This window comes from Boeremia exigua (assembly GCF_020726555.1).
Source record: "Boeremia exigua strain MPI-SDFR-AT-0100 chromosome Unknown C7974scaffold_12, whole genome shotgun sequence".
NCBI classification, from domain to species: domain Eukaryota; kingdom Fungi; phylum Ascomycota; class Dothideomycetes; order Pleosporales; family Didymellaceae; genus Boeremia; species Boeremia exigua.
Window position 1 is genome coordinate 1,105,482 of NW_025763529.1, and position 19,164 is coordinate 1,124,645.

The 19,164-nt window shown below is 54.4% G+C and overlaps 8 protein-coding genes across 8 annotated transcripts; 5 read left to right on the top strand and 3 right to left on the bottom strand.

Moving 5' to 3' along the window:
- Positions 1 to 751: 751 nt before the first annotated feature.
- Positions 752 to 1,549, bottom strand: C7974DRAFT_61056 (uncharacterized protein). The gene has a single exon (XM_046146956.1). The coding sequence runs from the start codon at positions 1,307 to 1,309 to the stop codon at positions 890 to 892; it is 420 nt and encodes a 139-aa protein (XP_045992845.1). The 5' UTR covers positions 1,310 to 1,549; the 3' UTR covers positions 752 to 889.
- On the bottom strand, positions 1,550 to 4,397 carry C7974DRAFT_61060 (uncharacterized protein). Its single transcript, XM_046146957.1, has 2 exons — positions 4,059 to 4,397; positions 1,550 to 4,012 (listed from the first exon to the last, which is right to left on the bottom strand). Exons 1-2 carry the CDS (start codon positions 4,278 to 4,280, stop codon positions 1,790 to 1,792), a joined length of 2,445 nt encoding a protein of 814 aa, XP_045992846.1. The 5' UTR covers positions 4,281 to 4,397; the 3' UTR covers positions 1,550 to 1,789.
- Positions 4,398 to 6,358: 1,961 nt separating this feature from the next.
- C7974DRAFT_320280 (2-deoxyglucose-6-phosphate phosphatase 2) lies at positions 6,359 to 7,174 on the bottom strand (the record flags this gene model as incomplete). The annotated part of the gene is made up of 4 exons (XM_046138748.1): positions 6,359 to 6,732; positions 6,782 to 6,898; positions 6,952 to 7,061; positions 7,110 to 7,174. 4 exons carry the CDS (start codon positions 7,172 to 7,174, stop codon positions 6,359 to 6,361), a joined length of 666 nt encoding a protein of 221 aa, XP_045992847.1.
- A 623-nt stretch (positions 7,175 to 7,797) lies between these two features.
- C7974DRAFT_380076 (nucleolar GTP-binding protein-like protein 2) lies at positions 7,798 to 9,472 on the top strand (the record flags this gene model as incomplete). The annotated part of the gene is made up of 3 exons (XM_046140495.1): positions 7,798 to 7,810; positions 7,864 to 7,958; positions 8,006 to 9,472. The coding sequence occupies 3 exons, from the start codon at positions 7,798 to 7,800 to the stop codon at positions 9,470 to 9,472; spliced, it is 1,575 nt and encodes a 524-aa protein (XP_045992848.1).
- A 484-nt stretch (positions 9,473 to 9,956) lies between these two features.
- C7974DRAFT_417400 (Aldehyde/histidinol dehydrogenase) lies at positions 9,957 to 11,822 on the top strand (the record flags this gene model as incomplete). Its single annotated transcript, XM_046144069.1, has 3 exons — positions 9,957 to 10,109; positions 10,168 to 10,275; positions 10,329 to 11,822. 3 exons carry the CDS (start codon positions 9,957 to 9,959, stop codon positions 11,820 to 11,822), a joined length of 1,755 nt encoding a protein of 584 aa, XP_045992849.1.
- Positions 11,823 to 13,186: 1,364 nt separating this feature from the next.
- On the top strand, positions 13,187 to 15,140 carry C7974DRAFT_417401 (major facilitator superfamily domain-containing protein; the record flags this gene model as incomplete). Its single annotated transcript, XM_046144070.1, has 2 exons — positions 13,187 to 14,396; positions 14,452 to 15,140. The coding sequence occupies 2 exons, from the start codon at positions 13,187 to 13,189 to the stop codon at positions 15,138 to 15,140; spliced, it is 1,899 nt and encodes a 632-aa protein (XP_045992850.1).
- A 241-nt stretch (positions 15,141 to 15,381) lies between these two features.
- C7974DRAFT_61173 (glycoside hydrolase) lies at positions 15,382 to 17,571 on the top strand. Its single transcript, XM_046146958.1, has one exon. The coding sequence runs from the start codon at positions 15,578 to 15,580 to the stop codon at positions 17,381 to 17,383; it is 1,806 nt and encodes a 601-aa protein (XP_045992851.1). The 5' UTR covers positions 15,382 to 15,577; the 3' UTR covers positions 17,384 to 17,571.
- Positions 17,572 to 17,759: 188 nt separating this feature from the next.
- Positions 17,760 to 18,778, top strand: C7974DRAFT_320478 (glucan 1,3-beta-glucosidase precursor; the record flags this gene model as incomplete). The annotated part of the gene is made up of 3 exons (XM_046138754.1): positions 17,760 to 18,028; positions 18,078 to 18,385; positions 18,429 to 18,778. 3 exons carry the CDS (start codon positions 17,760 to 17,762, stop codon positions 18,776 to 18,778), a joined length of 927 nt encoding a protein of 308 aa, XP_045992852.1.
- Between the last annotated feature and the right edge of the window lie 386 nt (positions 18,779 to 19,164).

The following is a 19,164-nucleotide window of genomic DNA, read 5'->3' on the forward strand; positions in this document are numbered from 1 at the left end:
TGTTGACGTCATCTTCATGCATGATCGAATACGAAAGTATAGACGACCAAATTTTGTTCTGTCCGACGCTTCGATCTACACGCACTGTGTTCATCACGATTCAAGCCCTCAGCTTGATCTCGTGTCCCCGTGGACAGCTTGAACTAGAAGCCGAGGTCACTCAGCTACGAAGTACTACATCCACTGCCAGCCCACGGGCTTGCAGTAGACAACCGCCACACCCAGCAAACACCATCAAAAGATATCAAATACCGCAACGCCACACACGCTCGCTCACTCACACTTTGATTTGCTTCCGACTCTCGCGCCCCATCTGCACCCCAACCCTCCGGCGCCATGTCCGGACGCGTCTGCAGTCCACGCCGGCCCACAGCGGTGCAGTGGGTACCTCTCCACCTCGCAGCGGCGCCCCCAATGACTCGCAGCCCTCAATAGCGCATGCCCAAACCTACGCTGCTCAAAGCAGCCTGGCCGCGCATTTGTTGAGCTCACATAATCACAGTGCAGCACGCGCGGCGGCGGGACGCTCCGCGCACGTTATCAGGCCGGCTGACGCGCGCAATGGCCAGCTGTTGCACCGCGAGGCAGGCGGCAAGCTCTGGACGCTGGGCTGAGGGGGAGGGGAAAGCGCAGACTCGTGTTTGCTGAGCGCCGGTGGGCGGCGCTGTGGCGGTGCGCGGCGCCGCCCCGAGTCTTCGCGTACCTGCGTTAGCTGGCATCCACACTGCTGCGTCGAATGGGCCTCCGCAGCCACTAGGACGCTGGAGCGATGGAACCCTCGTATCGACTTTGAGGCGCGATAGGCGAGTGTTGCTAGCACCTGCAGCGAAGTCGGTGTTCAATCCCAGGAACATGTACTCCTAGCGGCGCTTTTGGTGATTCAACGGTTCTATAGTCGGGCTCCGATTGGCTTTCTAGTAGATTGTAGTTGGAGGAGATGGATCTTGAGGAACTTACATAGTTTGGGCGACTTGGTTGCTGCAGGGCCCAGGGGCCCATTACGTCCATACTTATGCACACCAAGGCGGACCGGTGAAAAACAACAGTATGGCGACCAGCCAGTCAGCCAGCCACAAACGTTATGAGCGTCACAGACACTGCTTGAGACAGAAAAAGTAAAACCCGACATGGGTAAGTGGTTGAGAAACGGCTGTTGATCACGAGAACTACGATCGAAAGGGTTGAGTTGGTCACACAGTACGTGTAATGCCAGGGGCTCCAAACACTGCACTTCGGGACGGACGAGAAATGTCGTAAGCCAGGCAATGATTGCCGTTTTGTATTTGCGTGTACGCGTCGTCCCTTCCATTGGGACGAAAGATGCGTTACACTGCTTCTTCTACAGGTTCTCAACCTCTGAGCCAGATAAGCGGGCACAACCATTAAGAAATGAAGGGCAAGAAATCAAAGTTCTGCCCCATAGACCATTATGAAAAGTGAGACAGATCCAGCCCATAACAATGTACGTAGAAAAGTTCGTGATGAGGCCAAAGCCTTGCGTTGATCCTGTGTTGCTACCCCTTGTGGGGCAACGCCGGCGCCGTGCAAAAAGAAGAACAATAATACAACGACCAATATTAGTATTAGTGGCACAATAATGGCCAGTGAACACGCAAGTGTACGGCTGACACAGTAGAGGTGCTGAATGGAAACAATGAAATGAAAAAGAAAATGGATGCAAACGCTGTGATTCTGCCTCAACATCGTCATACTTGAGTATTCAACCTGACAGAGATTTTTGAACACTGAAACGAAAAACCAACGATACTTGTGCACGACGCTCATTCGTCTACGACTTGAAGTCGCTAGCACTTTGGTTGGCAAAAACGTAACTCTTTGGTTGGTCCATACGTCGAATTGTGTTGCCATGCATGTCAGTTGTGCCCTGCGAGGGCGTGTACTGGTGAACCAGAAATTCTGGCATCGAGGAAACAGGAGGCGCAAAGGGGACATTATGCGTAATGCCCTGCAAGGATATCTCGTTGTAGCCAAAGCCTCCTCCGTAAGGATATTCAAGGACGGCTTCTTCACCTTGGTTCTGAGCAGTATCAGCCGGCAGCGAGGGTCTCCGGAAATGCGAGGGTTTTGGCTGTGCCAGGGTCAGGTCCGTTGACGAATGAAACCCAGTGCGGATCTGTGGCGGCTGCATGTAGCCGTTGCGAGCAAAGTTTTGTTGCGTTGGTGGGGCTGACTGCGGTGGTGTGTCGCGGTAGATGCTGTCCTGGGCAAGACGGGCCTGAGTGAGTCGCTGTAGATCCAGTGGTGTTGACGGTGGCGAGCCACTCTTGACGACATTTAGATTTGTAGCAAAAGGCTCAGAAGACCAATTTGTGTTTAGACTCTCCGGGCTACTGTGCTCAGGCATGCCGTGAGCCCTCACCGAGCCGGGGGGCTGCCAGTAGTAGCCCATTTCTTGAGGAGTGAGGGGTGTCGGTGGCGCTAGACTTCCATTGTTGCCCATGGTCGTTATGCTGGAGGATGAGAATGTCCTTGCAAACTTTGGAGATGCAGCAGCCTCTGAAAAGCTCGAGACCATGGGCGAAGGTTGTGCTGAGCCTGGTCTCGATTTCTGTACACGTCCTCCGGCGTTAGCAATGCCCGTCGATCGGATCCTTCTAAGGGTGTGATCGGGGTTGGTAGCCGGTGATGGCATGCCTGGCGTGTAAGAAGCGCTCCTCATCGCACTCGAATTCAATGCGACAGGTCGCTTCTGTCTCCTTACGGCAATGCTAGAAGTTTGAGTGAGTTGCTTGAAGTCGTCAGGCGTTCCATTCCGAATCTGGATTGCGTCCATATTGTTTGCAAGGTTGCTGGTCGAAGAGTTCCTGCGCCTGAATGCATCTTCGCCAAAAATTTGAGGGACCTCAAAGTCAGACGCGGCTGCACTGTGCTTTCGGGTCAGACCCTGTCCAGGCGACGAAAGAATGGCTTGAGATGAAGTATTGAGTTGTTGATAGAAATTGGCTTGCTGGAACGATGGGACACCGCCGTTCGGATCCCAGAAGGGTATGGTGTTTTCAGAAGGTGTGCTTTCATCAAAGTTGAAAGCTGCCGCGAAGTCGTTGGTGTCGTTGGTTTGCTCTAGGTGTGCTTCTGAGGCAGGGTCTTCTTTCCAGCCCGAGTACATGGATGTAATGGACGCAACTGGAGGCGTGGGACCATTGGAAGACTGAGGAGTCGCTGTGGATTGATTGCCCGAGTACGGTGACTGTCCGTTGGAACCTGTGCTTGTGCTGTTCTGCGCATCAGCTCGGCCGGATTGGTCGGGCTGCGCCGCTGCCAACGCGCTGTAGTCCAATGCACCAAAGTCAGTGAAACTGTTGAATGTGTCTTGTTGCAACGCTGGTTCGTTAGGCAGCGTTGTGGGCATAGTGAAGGCGATGTTGTTGGTGTAAGAGCTGCTGTAGGGATAGGTCTGGTCTGGTGCATCGCTGGGCATGCTCTCCTGCAAATAGCTTTGACCAGCTGTCGCAGCCATGAGTGCTGAGTGCATCATCATATGTGGGGGGTAGTTGGTCGAGCGGTCGGCCTCGGAGATGGTCCGCAGATTGTACTGTTGCATGTCGAATGGCTGGTGCATTGAGGGCTGCGGCCCCAGGTCCAGAGTTGAGGGACCATCCACGCGTTGCACGGGTAGGCTGGCAGGGCTGATGTCAGCAGTCACGGGGCGGAACTCTTGCGGCATGGGCATGTGGGGCGGATGCTGTGGGACGTGCTGCTGGTGCTGGAGTTGCTGTTGCTGGTGCTGTTGCTGCTGTTGCTGCTGCTGATGCTGTTGCTGCTGTTGCTGCTGGTGCTGTTGCTGCTGGAGCTGTGCTTGTTGCTGTTGGAGCTGGTGCTGCTGGAGCTGGTGCTGCTGGTGCTGCTGGTACATGTCTGGATGGGCAAAGTGCTGGCCGGCCATGACTGGCACCTGCTGGCCGTACATGCCCATGCCCAGCTGCATGTTGTACTGGTTCAGAGCCTTCTTGCGGTCCTGCTTGACCTTTGCGCGGCGGTTCTGGAACCAGTTCTGCGCACTGTTAGCCGTGTCGAGGGGGCGTCGGGTGCAGACTGACGTTGATCTTGTCGAGGGGCACCCCTAGGCGGTCGGCGAAGGCCTTCTTGACGCCGGTGGTCGGCTTGTGCTGCTGCTGGAAGTGCTGCTCGAGGATGTCGTGCTGGTCCTTGGTCAGGCGCGGCTTCACGTCGCCGCCAGGCTTCGGGCCAGCCGCTGCGCTGTCGGGCTCAGTGCCGCTGGCTGTGTAGGGGTGCTGCATGCTGGGGCCGTGAGGGTCCATGCTCGCGAGACGGCGAGGCTGGCGTGCGAGGCGGGATCAGACGGCAGGCGCGAGAGGCTGCTCAGCACAGTGCAGGCGCGCAGTCGCGAGGAACAGGTGCAACAGGTGGAACGGGTGGAACAGGTGTCGTCGGGCGGCGAGCGAGCGTCGAGCGTGAGGGCGGGCGCAGTGTCCAGGGTGGTCGGTCGAGCACGGGGCCTCGGGCTGCACCGAGATGAAGGCCGGCACGGAGATATTAGAGGGTCGGGATATGCTGCAGTGCTGCGGAGACGGGCGGGAGCGAGTGAAGAGGCGAGCCGGGCGCAAACCAAAAAACGAGTGTGGGCGAGCGCGGTGTGCAGCGGATGGAGCTGCGGTCCCCTGAGGCGTGAGGCACAACGAGGTAACGAGGTGTGGGAGGGAGCGGCCGACCGATGAGGCAGCCGCAGCGAATCGCAGCGCGGTCCCCTCTCGACCGCTAAGCCACATCCCGGGCACAAAAATAGGCCTGCATGCTGTGACACTGGTCGTCCTCAGCGCGCACTCGCCCTCGATAGCGCCTGGACGCATGTTCGAGCTGTCACTCTGCCGCCCACCGCGGCCACCCATGACGGCCCATGACGGCCCATGACAGCCGCTCACGACGGCTGGCCACTGTGCCGCTCAACGTCTGCAACGCTGCCTGCGCTGGCACGGCGGCGCTGCGCGCAACGCCATTGGGCCCGGCGTGCAGCCCGCCGTCCGCGCGAAGCTTGGCCTGCTCCTAACGTAGGAACGTGTGGAAGCACGTCTCCTGCCGACGGCAACGGGCATCGCGATCCCGGCGACTGTGCACGCACGAGGCCGTCGCCTGGGCCTCCAGTTCGAGGCGACTCCAGAGTCCAGTGGCCGCGCCTCGCTGCCTGGCTGCCTGGCTGCCCGCAGCGCTGCTCCCCCGTGCGGCCGTCTGCGCCGGCGCGTCGCTGAGCGTGCTGCCGAGCTCGCGAGCGTAAGGCTGCTGGGCGGGCGCCAATTCGGCCGCCCCTTTTTGCTTCCGATCCATCACGCTGGCGAAGCGCGCCGCTAGCGAGTCCGCGCCCCAGCTGGCTCCGCTCGTCACCTCGAGGTTCTGTACCTACTGAGCATGGAGCTCGCCACCTCTGGCGTCTGCTGCCCCGAGCCCTCACCTCTCACGAGTCGCCGAGCGCACCCCTACCAGCACCTGCTTCTGGTGCCTGATTCGCACCTGTGCGACGTGTCTGCTGCACAGCGCCCGCGAATCTGCATGTCCCAGGAGGCATCGTGCGCCTTGTGTCCGCTTCTCGAAAGCCGCGCAGCTTGTTCCTGACTGTACCTTGCAGCGCTGAGTCGCTGCTGCCCGCCGTGCAACACAAAGAACTCAAATAGGCCCGCTTCGTCCCACGAGGTCTGGTGGTAGCTAGCTTGGCGTAACGTTGATCTAAACTCAGTCATGAAGTATGATGCGCGCCTGTATCCACACCACTGCTCAAAGCTGAGCTCAATGCACCAGCAAGGGAGGCCTTCCTCCGTCATTCTGGCGACTCTGCCCAGTGCCCCTCGTAGCCCGCCGCCCCGTACAAATGTCACTGGTTTTTTCCTGACCGCACCACATACCAAGCAGTCTAGGGTCGCACCACAGCGACGGTGCCCCACGAACAAAGAGCGCTATCAGGGAACACTAAGAGCTGACACATCTGCGTGCACCGCCTGCAACCTTCTAGAAACAGGGTCATTCCGACGGCATGGGCATCCCACTGTGCTGCCATGCGGCACACGATACCATTTCACGATTAGCAGTCGTCTCACTTCGCAAGCCAAAGCGAAAATTCACCGGGCCAGTACTTGGTGCATCTATGACAGTGTCGAGCTGAACAGATGTTGAGAATTTTGTTGGTCTAGACGTCCTTGTCTCGCCGCACACGCGAACACCAATACGGCATCGCCGTCGAGGTTGCTTGTCTGGCATTTGACTGGAGCTGACTAACCTAAATGCATGCAAGGGTGTCGACAGCCGGCCCAGGAAACTCCAATCGCTCATGCTCGCATGGATGACAGGTAGAACGTGATGCAACAAGTCCATTCTGACAGCTAAGACACCCCTACACCAGGGCGTTGGTAATTTCGAGCCTTCCGCTGCCCGTGGTCTGATCCCAAAACTCCAGACTCACGTCTCGCATGTCTTTGACAATATAGTCAGCCCCGGCTTCTATGAGCTGTTCCAAAGAATGTGTAGTGTGAAGCGCGATGACAGTAAAGCCAGCCGCTTTGCCTGATCGGACACCGGCTGGAGCATCTTCGAAGACGACAATAGACGGGTTCTGCTGCTGGAGAAGCAACTTCTTCGCGCCCATCTCGTAGCACGCCGGGTCTGGTTTACCATTCGGCACGTCTTCGGCGGTGACGATGTTCTTAGGATGCGCCAACTTCATGACATCCAGCCAACCAGTAACCAGCGGTCTTGTGCCAGAGGTGACTTGAAAGATTTTAGTAGGCTCCTCCAGTGAAATGTATCAATAGCTCACCTATCGCCCATGGAGCAGACTGCTCTTCGAGTCGATCCAGCATGGCGCGAGAACCGAGAATCTCCACAGCGTCTGATCCGTATTCAATGGGTATCCGGCCTTCAGCGTGGCTGATGTCTGTTGTTACTGGTCAGATTTGGTTCTCCCAGTATAGTTGGGTGACAACTCACACTCCCAATTGGCCAGCTTTGGTTCGTATATCTGGAGAACATCGATCGAGCGTCTGCCGTGTGACGTAGCAAGAATCACCTCAGGGTCGACACCGATTTCCTTTCCGATCCTGCTGATCTCAATCCGTGTTGCAACAGTGACATCTTGGGGCACCTACTTCTGCCAGTGCTTCACAATGGCTGGTGTTGAATCGATGATGGTCCCACTGTTCAAGTCAGCCATTACTTCACAATCGACCAGTCGATAAGAAGCACATACTCCATATCGAACAACTAGATTTGCATTAGTGGACTTCTTGTCTAGATGGAAACATCCCGGTACTCACCAGTCCATGGCAGTCAATGGTTTGCGCAGGCGCAGAGAAGTTAGCTTCAGCGACGGTCATGGTGATTGAACTAGTAAAAGTATGAATAACTATTCGATGATAGAAGAGCGTTGTGGCCTCGATATATATTGTTGTACTTCGTATGAGGGTCAGATGGCGACTGTAAAAGCAAGTAGACTAACCGAAAAGGGGAAGCCGTCCACGAGCTTGCCAACGTCAACCAATCAAAAGTAACTCCGATCGAGAGACTGAGAGAGGCTGCAGTCAATGGAATTCAGTGTCAGAATCGGGTTGGCGATCCGATGAACGTACTCTTGCGTCCTGCTATGTGCAAATACCTTTCGGTGTGAGATCCGGCAAAAGTGGAGTTCGAGGCTAAAGCAAGGCTGCTACTTCCAGAAGTCGAGGGCAGAACGATTTCAGAAAGGCGGTACACTGTGGCAGTATTTCTGCTAGCGTTGGAAATTCTAAAATATCGGGCGCAGGAAGTGGCATACTGCAACAACAACAGCAACACACAATGAAGATCGGAAGTATGTGTAAAATTTGCACTGCACGCTCAGAGCTTATCTGACATTATTTCCAGAGCCAAAGTCGAAGCGCCAGCCCGTGCGCCTGCGACACAAGATCGAGAAGGCTTCTGTGCAAAAGCAGAAGAAGGCAAAGAAGCTAGCGAAGAAGGTAAGCTCGCCGCGCATACGCTGCTGGACATATCTGACATACTGCAGAACCCAGAATGGCGCTCGAAAACGAAGAAGGACCCCGGTATCCCAAACCTGTTCCCATACAAGGATAAGATTCTCGCAGAGGTCGAAGAGCAGCGCAGACAAAAAGTAGAAGATGTTGCACGTCGCCGCCAGTTGGCCAAGGAGCAGAGGGCGAACGGAGGAGCGTCTGCAGATGCTGCAGATGCTATGGAGGACAATGATGAGGAGTTCGAGGAGTTCGACGCCGAGGGTGACGAGCTTCTAGCCGAGGATAGCGACGACATGGAAGTGGACGCAAACCCTATGGCTGCTTTGCTTGCATCTGCAAAGGCTCGCGCTGCTGAATTTGAATCCAAGAACGGAAACGACGAAGACGCTATGGACGACGACTCGGAAGAGGAGGACGTTCGCAAGGACTCATCAAGGAAGCAGTTCGACAAAATTTACAAGCAAGTGGTCGACTCCGCGGACGTCGTCCTCTACGTGTTGGATGCCCGAGACCCCATCGGCACACGCTCGAAGGACGTCGAGCAACTGATCATGTCGGCGGACGGTGGAAGCAAACGTTTGATCTTCATTCTGAACAAGATCGATTTGGTACCGCCTCCAGTTCTTCGTCAGTGGCTCATTAACCTACGACGATCGTTCCCCACACTGCCTCTGCGCGCCTCGAAGCCTGCGCCAAATGCGAAGACTTTCGAACACAAGGACCTTACCATGAAGGGCACCTCCGAGACGCTGTTCAAGGCCCTCAAGACATTTGCCGAGTCTCGCCAACTTAAGCGCTCTGTCAAGGTTGGAATTATTGGATATCCCAACGTTGGTAAATCTTCGGTCATCAACGCGTTGGCTCAAAGAATGGGCGGACGAGTCGGTGCTTGCCCCACTGGTGCAGAAGCTGGTGTTACCACGAGCTTGAGAGAGGTCAAGCTAGACAATAAGCTGAAGCTGCTTGACTCTCCTGGAATTGTTTTCCCCAATGACAACGAAGGCACAAAAGAGAACAAGATACAGCAGCAAGCTCGACGCATCTTGCTGAACGCTGTTCCACCCAAAGAAATCTCAGACCCTGTACCAGCCGTGACTCTTCTGCTCAAGAGGCTTTCGGGATCAGAGGAGCTGTTTGGGAAGCTTATGGAGGTGTACGATCTGCCTGCGCTTAACGGTGCAGGTAAGGAGAAGACCACAGACTTTCTGATCCAAGTTGCCCGGAAGAGGGGAAGGCTTGGTAGGGGCGGTGTTCCAAACCTTCACAGCGCGGCACAGACTGTGATCAACGACTGGAGAGATGGACGCATCCAGGGCTGGACAGATCCGTCCAAGTACAAGCCTGCTGAGCCAACAACAACCAACAAGACAGCGCCTGCTCTGAAGACAGCTGGTCTTGTTGGAGATCAGAAGGAAATTGTCAAGGAATGGGCCGCTGAGTTTAAGCTGGATGGTCTCTGGGGCGACGAGCCACAGGCCGATGATACTATGGAGGAGTGAAGTATTTCGGACGGAAAAGGTATCATGGCGAAACGGCGTTTGACATTGATAGACCTTCACGCATTTGCTGGGTCAGGATCTCATTGATAATATCACGACGATACCAATGCATGTTGTTCCTAAGGTCGATCATAGTTACTCGCCGCACGTCCCATTTCATGTGTGCACACTGCAGGGCTTAAGCGTCACGTGAGAAGTTTGCGCGATCATACCTCAGACCACTAAAATAGTTACAGAACTTCATCCGATACTGACCGCGTGCCATCTTCTGCGACATCGGACAAGCTTCGCAAATTTTTGGGTGTCATGGTGCGATTGCAATGGCTCAGGGCATGTGTTCCGCTCCCCGCTGTTCCTCCCGCTGCTCCACACTGCGGTTAGATGCGGTTGCGCTACTGACCATCGTCACTGGAGCTTGACAGCTTGACATACAAATTCCAAAGCCGCCCACATTACAGCAGCAGTGTCTCAATTAACTGTCACAATGAGTTCTTCCAGGGGTCTTCAGTCCATTCGCCCGGTCTCCAAGACTTTCAAGGCGCTTCCAGCTGCGTACGCTGGTGCGCAGGTCGCGTCGAGGAGGCATGCAGGAACCATTGCAAACTTCAAGATCCCGACTATCAACAACGAGCCTAACGTAAGTACTGAGATGAGAATCATGTCTTCAGGCAATTGAAGCTAACCTTTGGCTACAGCAACACTACACCAAGGGCTCCGTAGACAGGAAGAAGCTCCAGGATGCACTTTCAGCTCTTAAGAAGAAGGGCGCCGTCCAGGTTCCTCTGGCCATTGGTGGCGAGCACGTAAGTATTGCGACTATATCGGGCCATTGAGCTTCAGTACTGACGAAATCCAGATCAACAACTCCTCCATCCTGACCCAGCACGATCCTTCTTCCCACGCCGACGTAGTCGCCAAATACTCCAACGCCAGCACAGCAGATGTGAAGAAGGCTATCAGTTCGGCACTCGAGGCCAAAGAAGATTGGGAGGCTCTCCCTTTCGCCGATCGTGCCTCAATCTTCCTCAAGGCCGCCGACTTGGTGGCTGGAAAATACCGATACGAGATTATGGCAGCGACTATGCTAGGCCAGGGCAAGAACGCATGGCAGGCCGAGATTGATTCAGCAGCCGAATTGTGCGATTTCTTGAGGTTCAACGTCAAGTACGCCGAGGACACATACGGTCACCAGCCTGTACACAACTCACCCGGCGTCTGGAATCGCGTGGAGTACCGTCCTCTCGAGGGTTTCGTTTACGCTGTGTCGCCCTTCAACTTCACAGCTATTGGCGGTAACCTTCCTGCTGCACCGGCTCTGATGGGTAACGTTGTTGTTTGGAAGCCATCTCCGTCCGCCATCGCCTCGAACTGGCTCTTGTACCAGATCCTCATTGAAGCTGGTCTCCCTCCAAATGTCATCCAATGGGTTCCTGGCGATGCGGTCGAAGTCACCAAGGAGGTCCTCTCTCACAAGCAGTTCGCTGCTCTCCACTACACAGGCAGCACAGCGGTCTTCCGTCAACTGTATGGTACGATTGCCAACGGTGTTGCCGAAGGCAAGTACCAGAGCTACCCTCGCATCGTTGGCGAGACTGGAGGCAAGAACTTCCACTTGGTCCACCCCAACGTTGATGTGAACAACGCCGCCATCCAGACTGTTCGTGGTGCTTTCGAGTACCAGGGTCAAAAGTGCAGTGCTTGCTCGCGCCTGTACGTTCCCAAGTCTGTGTGGCCTGAGTTCCAGAAGAAGATGGTTGCAGAGACCAAGGCGCTTAAGATTGGCGACCCGTCTAAGTTTGACAACTTCATTGGCCCTGTCATTCACGAGGCCAGCTTCAAGAAGCTTTCTGGTGTTATAGATGAGGCCAAGAAGGACAGCGAGCTTGAGCTTCTCGTTGGTGGCAAGTACGACAGCAGCAAGGGCTACTACATCCACCCTACGATCTACAAGACCTCCAACCCTAACCACCCTCTGCTGTCCCGTGAGCTGTTTGGCCCGGTCCTCGTTGCCTACGTTTACGACGACGCTGCCCCTGACGCCTTCGCGAACATCATCAAGCAGATCGACGAGACATCCGAGTACGCTCTGACCGGAGCTGTCTTCGCTAAGGAGAGGAAGGACCTCAATTTCGCAGAGAACAAGCTCAGGAACGCAGCCGGTAACTTCTACCTCAACTGCAAGTGCACTGGAGCCGTTGTTGGTCAGCAGCCATTCGGTGGCTCGAGGGCCAGTGGCACCAACGACAAAGCTGGTAGCGCTACCCTGCTATCCCGCTTTGTCAACATGAGGTCGATCAAGGAGGAGTTTGTTCCTACCGAGAAGGTCCAGTACCCCAGCAACGAGGTGTAAAATGTTCGGACAGTAAGAACACGTTTTGATGTTACCTATGGCGCATTTAGGAGGGTTTCAAAGGGATTAGCATTTCGGGCGTTTGGGTTCATCTGCACGGCATCTACGGTTGACGATATTCACAAAAGCTTTAAGCAAGATATGTATGTATTGGATGAAATGAGAGGGGAGCAATCACTACATAGCTCGCCAAACACATCACACACTCTTACAAATATGTAATGAACAGGTCGTTACGGAGCCTCGGCACAGATATTGTTCTGGAATTGGCAATTTTATGATACGGCTGGACGCGTCTGCCTGAACGCACAGAGTCGCTTTAGGCTCCACCCGCAACGGGAGCCCCGTTCACTTGTGGCGGACCTTATTTGAGCCGCCTTCCTAAGTCTTGAAGGATTTAACAAGTGGTTGATAAGCTTCGAGTCAAAGTTTCGCCAGTGTGCAAGTCGAGACAGCTTCAAAACTAGATCGGCCAAATGTCTATGTCAATAGTCCGTGGGTATTTCTCTCGGACTGTGTGAATGTCCGGCATTCTTATCATCATGCTTGCGATCGGTATCGGAACAGCATTTTGTGTCCGAGATCACCGTCCGACGGCGCCAAGCTTTTTGCATTCCCATCGAAACTCACCGTAATTCTGGTGTTGACTTGTCAGCAACGTACGACGCCCCATAGTGTAATAAGCAATGGCTCCCCACGATTCTCAACACTTGCCATCAAAGTCCGATCCTCCGCTGCTAGAGACTAGTCAGTTTGTGTGAAACGCTCGATACAATTACCGATCCTCGAGTCGCGCTGCCTCGGTATCTCGGTACAGGATCACGCTTTGGCTGCGCTAGAAGGAAAAGCCCTATGACGCACGGCCTTCGATCAGCGCCTGGGCTGCGACGCCTCAGCAACGCTTGAGAAACAGCTTTGGGATCCAGTTTTCTCAGTGGCTATCTCGAGCAGTCTCCTTTCTCATTGGCTGGCGCTGCAATGTTTAGAGATCAGAATGTGTGACAGGGGTGCACAATACGGTCTAGTCTTACTCCTCGGCCGAGCAATGTGAAGACTTTTGGCCGAGCGTCTTGCATGGTGTCATCGTGTTATGGACGTCGGACCTACAGCGGTGTTCTGTTGCTGGGAATAGGAGAATCGCCCGCATGGCGCGTGCCCAACGGGTACGACTTTTCGTGCGTGTGTGGGTTTATATGTGGCGTGTCCCGCCGTGATCGTCACAAGTCTGTTATCTTTGCGCTGTACTTTCCCTACTACTACCTACTAATACTACTCGTCATCCATTTTCGACATTCATCCATACGCTTCAACATACACGCATCATAACAGCTCAACACAACATCGGATAAAGCAACATAGCAAACATGTCTGAGAAAGCGGCCGAGCCGCAGAGGTCCACTATGGACGTGGAGTCAGGAAGAGAAGGCATTACACATTGGCAGATGATCCTCGACCAGGGTGTCGTCACCAATGATATCGTGAACTGGGAATATGAGGGTTCTGGGACAGAGGAGGATCCCTATGCTGTCGAATGGTTACCGAACGACCCTAGGAATCCCATGACATTCCCGAAGACCAAGAAGTGGCTCATGGCTCTCGCCGTCGCCAACTCAGTACTGGTCGTGTCATTCTGCTCGTCGGCATTCTCTGGAGGTATTCAGCAGATCATGATAGAGTTTAGCGTCAGCCAGGAGATTGTCACGCTTGGTGTGTCGCTCTTCGTCTTGGGATTCGCCCTTGGACCTCTGCTTTGGGCTCCCTTCTCCGAGATGTACGGACGACAGATTGTCTTCGCCGGTACCTACCTTTGCTTCATGGCCTTCAACGCCGCGGTTGCTGGTAGTCAAAACATCTACTCCGTTCTGATTCTCCGGTTCTTCGCGGCTGCCTTTGGCTCCAGTCCTCTTACCAACGCCGGAGGTGTCATCGCTGATTTGTTCACTGCGAACGAGCGTGGTCTGGCCATGAGTCTCTTCTCGGCGGCGCCTTTCATGGGTCCCGTTCTTGGTCCTATCATCGGCGGTTTCCTGGGTATGACTGAGGGATGGCGCTGGGTCAACGGCCTGATGGCTATCTGGGCTGGTGTTCTCCTCATCGTCACCGCCTGCATCGTACCGGAGACCTATCCCCCCGTCCTGCTCCGCAAGCGCGCCGAGAAGCTTTCCAAGATCACCGGAAAGGTCTACAGGTCCCGCACCGACATTGACCAGGGCAAGATTTCTCTCAGCGAAGCGTTCGCTACTGGCCTCAAGCGTCCCTGGATCCTCCTGTTCTGCGAGCCGATCGTCCTGCTCCTGTCGCTGTACCACGCCATCATTTACGGTATCCTCTACATGCTGTTCGGTGCTTTCCCTATCGTCTACCGTGTGGGCCGTGGCTGGAACGAGGGCGTCAGCGGCCTTCCCTTCGTCGCAGTGGCCATTGGTGTCATCTCTGCCATCATGTATGTCATTCTTGTTGACAACAAGCAATACATGAAGAAGGTTCAGGCATCCGGCAAAGGATACACTACCCCTGAGGCACGCCTGCCCATGTGTCTGGTTGGCGGTGTTGTTCTGCCCATTGGTCTCTTCTGTAAGTTCTACAACGAACGAGTATTTCGTAAATTCATCTGCTAACGTGCATGTAGGGTTCGCATGGACCAATTCGCCCGACCTCCCCTGGGCTGCCAGCGTTTGCGCCGCCATTCCCTTCGGCTTCGGCATGGTGCTCATCTTCCTTTCCATCATGAACTACCTCATCGATTCCTACACCATCTTCGCCGCCTCTGTCTTGGCTGGTAACGGCATCATTCGATCCGTCTTTGGCGCCGCCTTCCCCCTGTTCACCAAGCAGATGTACGACGGCATTGGCATCCATTGGGCATCCTCGGTCCCCGCTTTCCTCGCTGTCGCTTGCATCCCGCTGCCATTCCTGTTCTATAAGTACGGAGCGTCGATTCGTCAGAAGTGCAAGTACGCCGCACAGTCCGAGGCTTTTATGGAGAAGATGCGTGGCCAAGCGGCTGCTCGGGCCCAGGTCGCCGCTGCTGGAGGTGAATCTCAAGACACCTCTCGTGCCGCCACTATCGCTGTTGAGGAGGAAGAGGAGGCCGAGCACAACGCTTCGCCTCAATTTGCCGAGATGAAGACGGAGAAAGAGACCGATAACCCTCTCAAGAAGGTCGCGACAGGGCGATCAACACGAAGCCGCAAGTCGATCAACCCCGCTGAGGATTACTATGACAACCCGTACGAGATCGACCGTGTCCACACACGAGAGAGCTTTGTGGGCCGTGGGAGGTCCAACAGCACCAAAAGCAAGAAGTCGATGAAGTAGATGGTGTCTTGCACGTTGTCTGGTTTGATTGAGCGTTCTCGCATTTACGATCGCATCGCATTCGGTGGGACGATTAGCATGATATCTGATACCCTCCGATCCGCATATAGTTTATAATACTCAAAAGTTGCATACATTCAAATCACGATCAAAAGTTCTCAAATTGTAAATGCTACAAGGAAGTCGTAACTGTGATGGTGATCTGCCATGTTGCTGACTAAATAGGCAATATGGATGTTTCAACTTCCGCAAGCATGCCCACTAGTACCGTTGCACGCACTGTCTTAAGACACATCGCACGTCCGTCGGCCCTTCGACATGCTCACCTTCAATCGAAGGTCCGTTCATGTCATCCAGCGGTCAATGCGTCATTGCGGAGCAATGAGTACCGCTGTCACTCGTTCATTGTACACCTATAGCTGAACTCGCTGGCGATCATGGCTCGACTCCGCACACGACACATTGCCTTATGCGCCATCCTCTTCCTAGCGATCTTTTTCTTCCTGCCTAGAGACGACTCGACATCCTATCTCCCGCATTTTAGTTATGGCTCATCGTCTCGGACCGGAACGCATGCGCTTGCGCAGTACATGAACGACCCGGCCCACGTCCCTGACATCGTCGCCAAGAAGAGCAGCTTCGATTGGAGCTCTGTTCGATTCGCCCATCCTCCTCTGTTGACGCCTACGTTGCCTCCGCCCGTCACCCATCGACCCCGCATACAACACCGGTTCAAGCCGGATCGCGCAGATGTCGCTGCAGTACAGGAACAGAGGCGCTTGGAGGTGAAACGTGTTCTTCAGAAGAGCTGGGCAAGCTACAAAGACAAGGCTTGGATGAAGGATGCGCTCAAGCCCATAAGCGGACAGTACGTGGACCAGTTTTCGGGCTGGGCTGCCACGCTGGTGGACAGTCTGGATACTTTGTGGATAACGGGCATGAGGGATGAGTTCTACGAGGCCGTGGAAGCTGTCGCTACGATCGACTTTGGGAAGAGCACTGCAGGTACGGTCAATATGTTTGAAACATGCATTCGCTACCTTGGCGGACTCATTGCGGCGTATGATCTGAGCGGACACCAGGTTCTGTTGCAAAAGGCTGTTGAAGTAGGAGATCTACTATATGCTGGTTTTAACACGGAGAATGGGATGCCCGTGGACTTCATCAACTTCGAGACGGCAAAAGAGGGAACTGGTCTGCTGGTGGAGAGCCAGGTAGTCAGTGCGAGTCCGGGAACAATCACGCTGGAGTTCAGTAGGCTGAGTCAGCTCACGGGTAACAGCAAGTACTATGCAGCGGTATCGCAGGTTATGGACCTGTTCCACCAGCACCAGAACGAGACGAGTTTACCAGGCATGTGGCCGATGATGGTGTCGATGAACAAGAAAGACGTTGTAACTGGCTATCAGTATACAATTGGAGGTAACGCAGACTCGTTGTACGAGTATCTGCCCAAGGCACACGCGCTGCTTGGCTCTACAGATCCTAGTTCTAAGAAGTACGAGATTATGTCTCGCTCCTTCATGGACACGGCAATGAAGAACCTCTTCTTCAGGCCCATGATTCCGGGAGGTGAAGACATCCTCATCTCTGGCAATTGCGATGTCATGCCGGAAGGTCCACGCCTTGATCCAGAGAGCGAGCACCTGTCATGCTTTATCGGTGGGTTATACGCGCTAGGTGGTCGTCTTTTCAACGACAATGAGTATCTAGAAGCAGGAGTCAAGCTAGCTCGTGGATGCGCGTACGCATACAAATCCTTCCCTACAGGCATCATGCCAGAGCGCTACAACATGGCTCTCTGTCCCGGCGAGAACCACAGGCAAGGCTGCGCTTGGGACGAAGCTGCTTTTGCTGCCGAAGCCGAAAAACGCCTAGAATACAAATCAGACCTTCCAAAAGGCTTCACGACAGCCAAGGATCCGCGATACATCCTCCGCCCTGAGGCCATAGAGTCGGTTTTCATCCTCTGGCGCATCACCGGCGATCCTTCGTTTCGCGAAACAGCTTGGGATATGTTCCAGGCTGTGGCGAAGGCAACCGACACCGTGTATGCGAACGCAGCAGTCATGGACGTCAACGCGCCTGGTGGTGGTAAGAAGGAAGACTATATGGAAAGCTTCTGGACGGCGGAGACACTCAAGTACTTCTATTTGTGCTTCGCAGACACAGACCTTATCAGTTTGGATGATTTTGTGCTGACCACCGAGGCGCATCCGTTTCGGCTATCGAGAGTGTCGTAGTTACAGCGATCAAATCTGTATTATGCAAGTCAACCGGTACACAACATTTGTAGACCCTTACAGGGGTCACCTCGTGCGTATTAAAGCCGGGCAATGCACTCCGCAGACCCACTTGTTCTTGTGCAACTCATTGATTGGTGTTCCTGAATTGGTAACAGCGGATGGCCTAGCGCGCCTTCTCCTTGAATAAGCTTCCAGGAACCCTCACCACTTCTTGTCCTCCATCTCTACGCCGGTACAGTCGCTGTACAGTCACTCGTTTGTGTGTCTTTATTCTTAATCAAGTCATTCTTTAGAAGACCCATCTTTATCCCCAACACTCCTTCCGCCACTCCGCATCGACCCCTGTTCACACTTCCTCGAACCTCACACCACCATGCGTTTCTCCGCCGTTGCTGCTACCGCTCTCGCGGCCAGCCCTGCCATTGTCGCTGCCGCCAAGGGCACTGCTGGTTTCGCGCTCGGTACCAAGGAGCCTTCCGGAGAATGCAAGACCGTGGCCGATTATGAGGCCGACTTCGACGCCATCAAGAGCAACTCTGGTGCTACTATCGTTCGAGGATACTCTGCTTCGGACTGCAACTCTGCCAAAAACATCCTGCCCGCTGCGAAGAGCAAGGGCTTCAAGGTTGTGCTTGGTATCTGGTATGTACTCATATTAAGTATGAGAGTCTTGGGACTAATCTCCATCCAGGCCCGATGTCGAGGACTCTTTCCAGAAGGACCTCAAGGCCATCACCGACGTCGCCAGCACCTACGCCGACTCCATCTACGCCGTCACCGTCGGCTCCGAGACCCTCTACCGCGGCAACTTCACCGGCTCCGAGCTGGCCGACAAGATTAGCACCGTCAAGAGCAAGCTGCCAAAGGGCATCAAGGTCGGAACTGCCGACTCCTGGAACAAGTTTGCCGATGGCACCGGTGATGCTATCATTGGTACCGCCGACATCATCATGGTCAACGCCTTTGCTTTCTGGCAGGGTGCCAGCCGCGACAACGTACGTGAAACCTTCTCCTATGACGTAATAGAAACATTCTGACAAAGTACAGGCGACTCACGTTGTAATGGACGATATGTACCAGGCCATCACCCACATCGAGAAGATCGCTGGCGGCGTAGACAAGGCACCTGAGGTCTGGACCGGCGAGACCGGATGGCCCACCGCCGAGGGCACCGACTACGACGAGGCCAAGGGTGGACTGAGCAACGCCGAGCACTTCTACCAGCACGGATTCTGCGCCCTTCTCGACTGGGGCTTCAACGCTTTCTACTTCGAGGCTTTCGACGAGCCCTGGAAGCCTGCCTCCATTGGTGACAACGGCAAGGCTGCTGACGAGACTGCGTGGGGTGCTATGACCGCGGACAGGAAGACCAAGTTCTCGCTCAGGTGCTAGATCATTGTTGCATAGTTGCGAGTTGTAGATTTGAGGCATTTGAGGGTTTGGTACATAACTGCATATTTGGCGTAGATCACTATATTTGTTCTAGACATTTGTCTAAAAATCAAGCACCATACTTCTGGATACCATTGCCGGTCTACCTAGCCCAACAACTATGAGACATGTCTTGTCACCCTACAATGGAGCGGATATCTCGGCTCGGTCAGCATTGCTGTCGGCAAACAACGTGATTTATGCCATTATTCGATATGCCGTTGGTGAGCTTCAGGGCATTCACTTGCCGCAAAGTAAATCATACAGCTACAGTGGTACAACAGGGGCAAACGACAGAGTCATTAACGAAATCTTTACATAGAGCCTTGAAAAGTACGATGTATTAT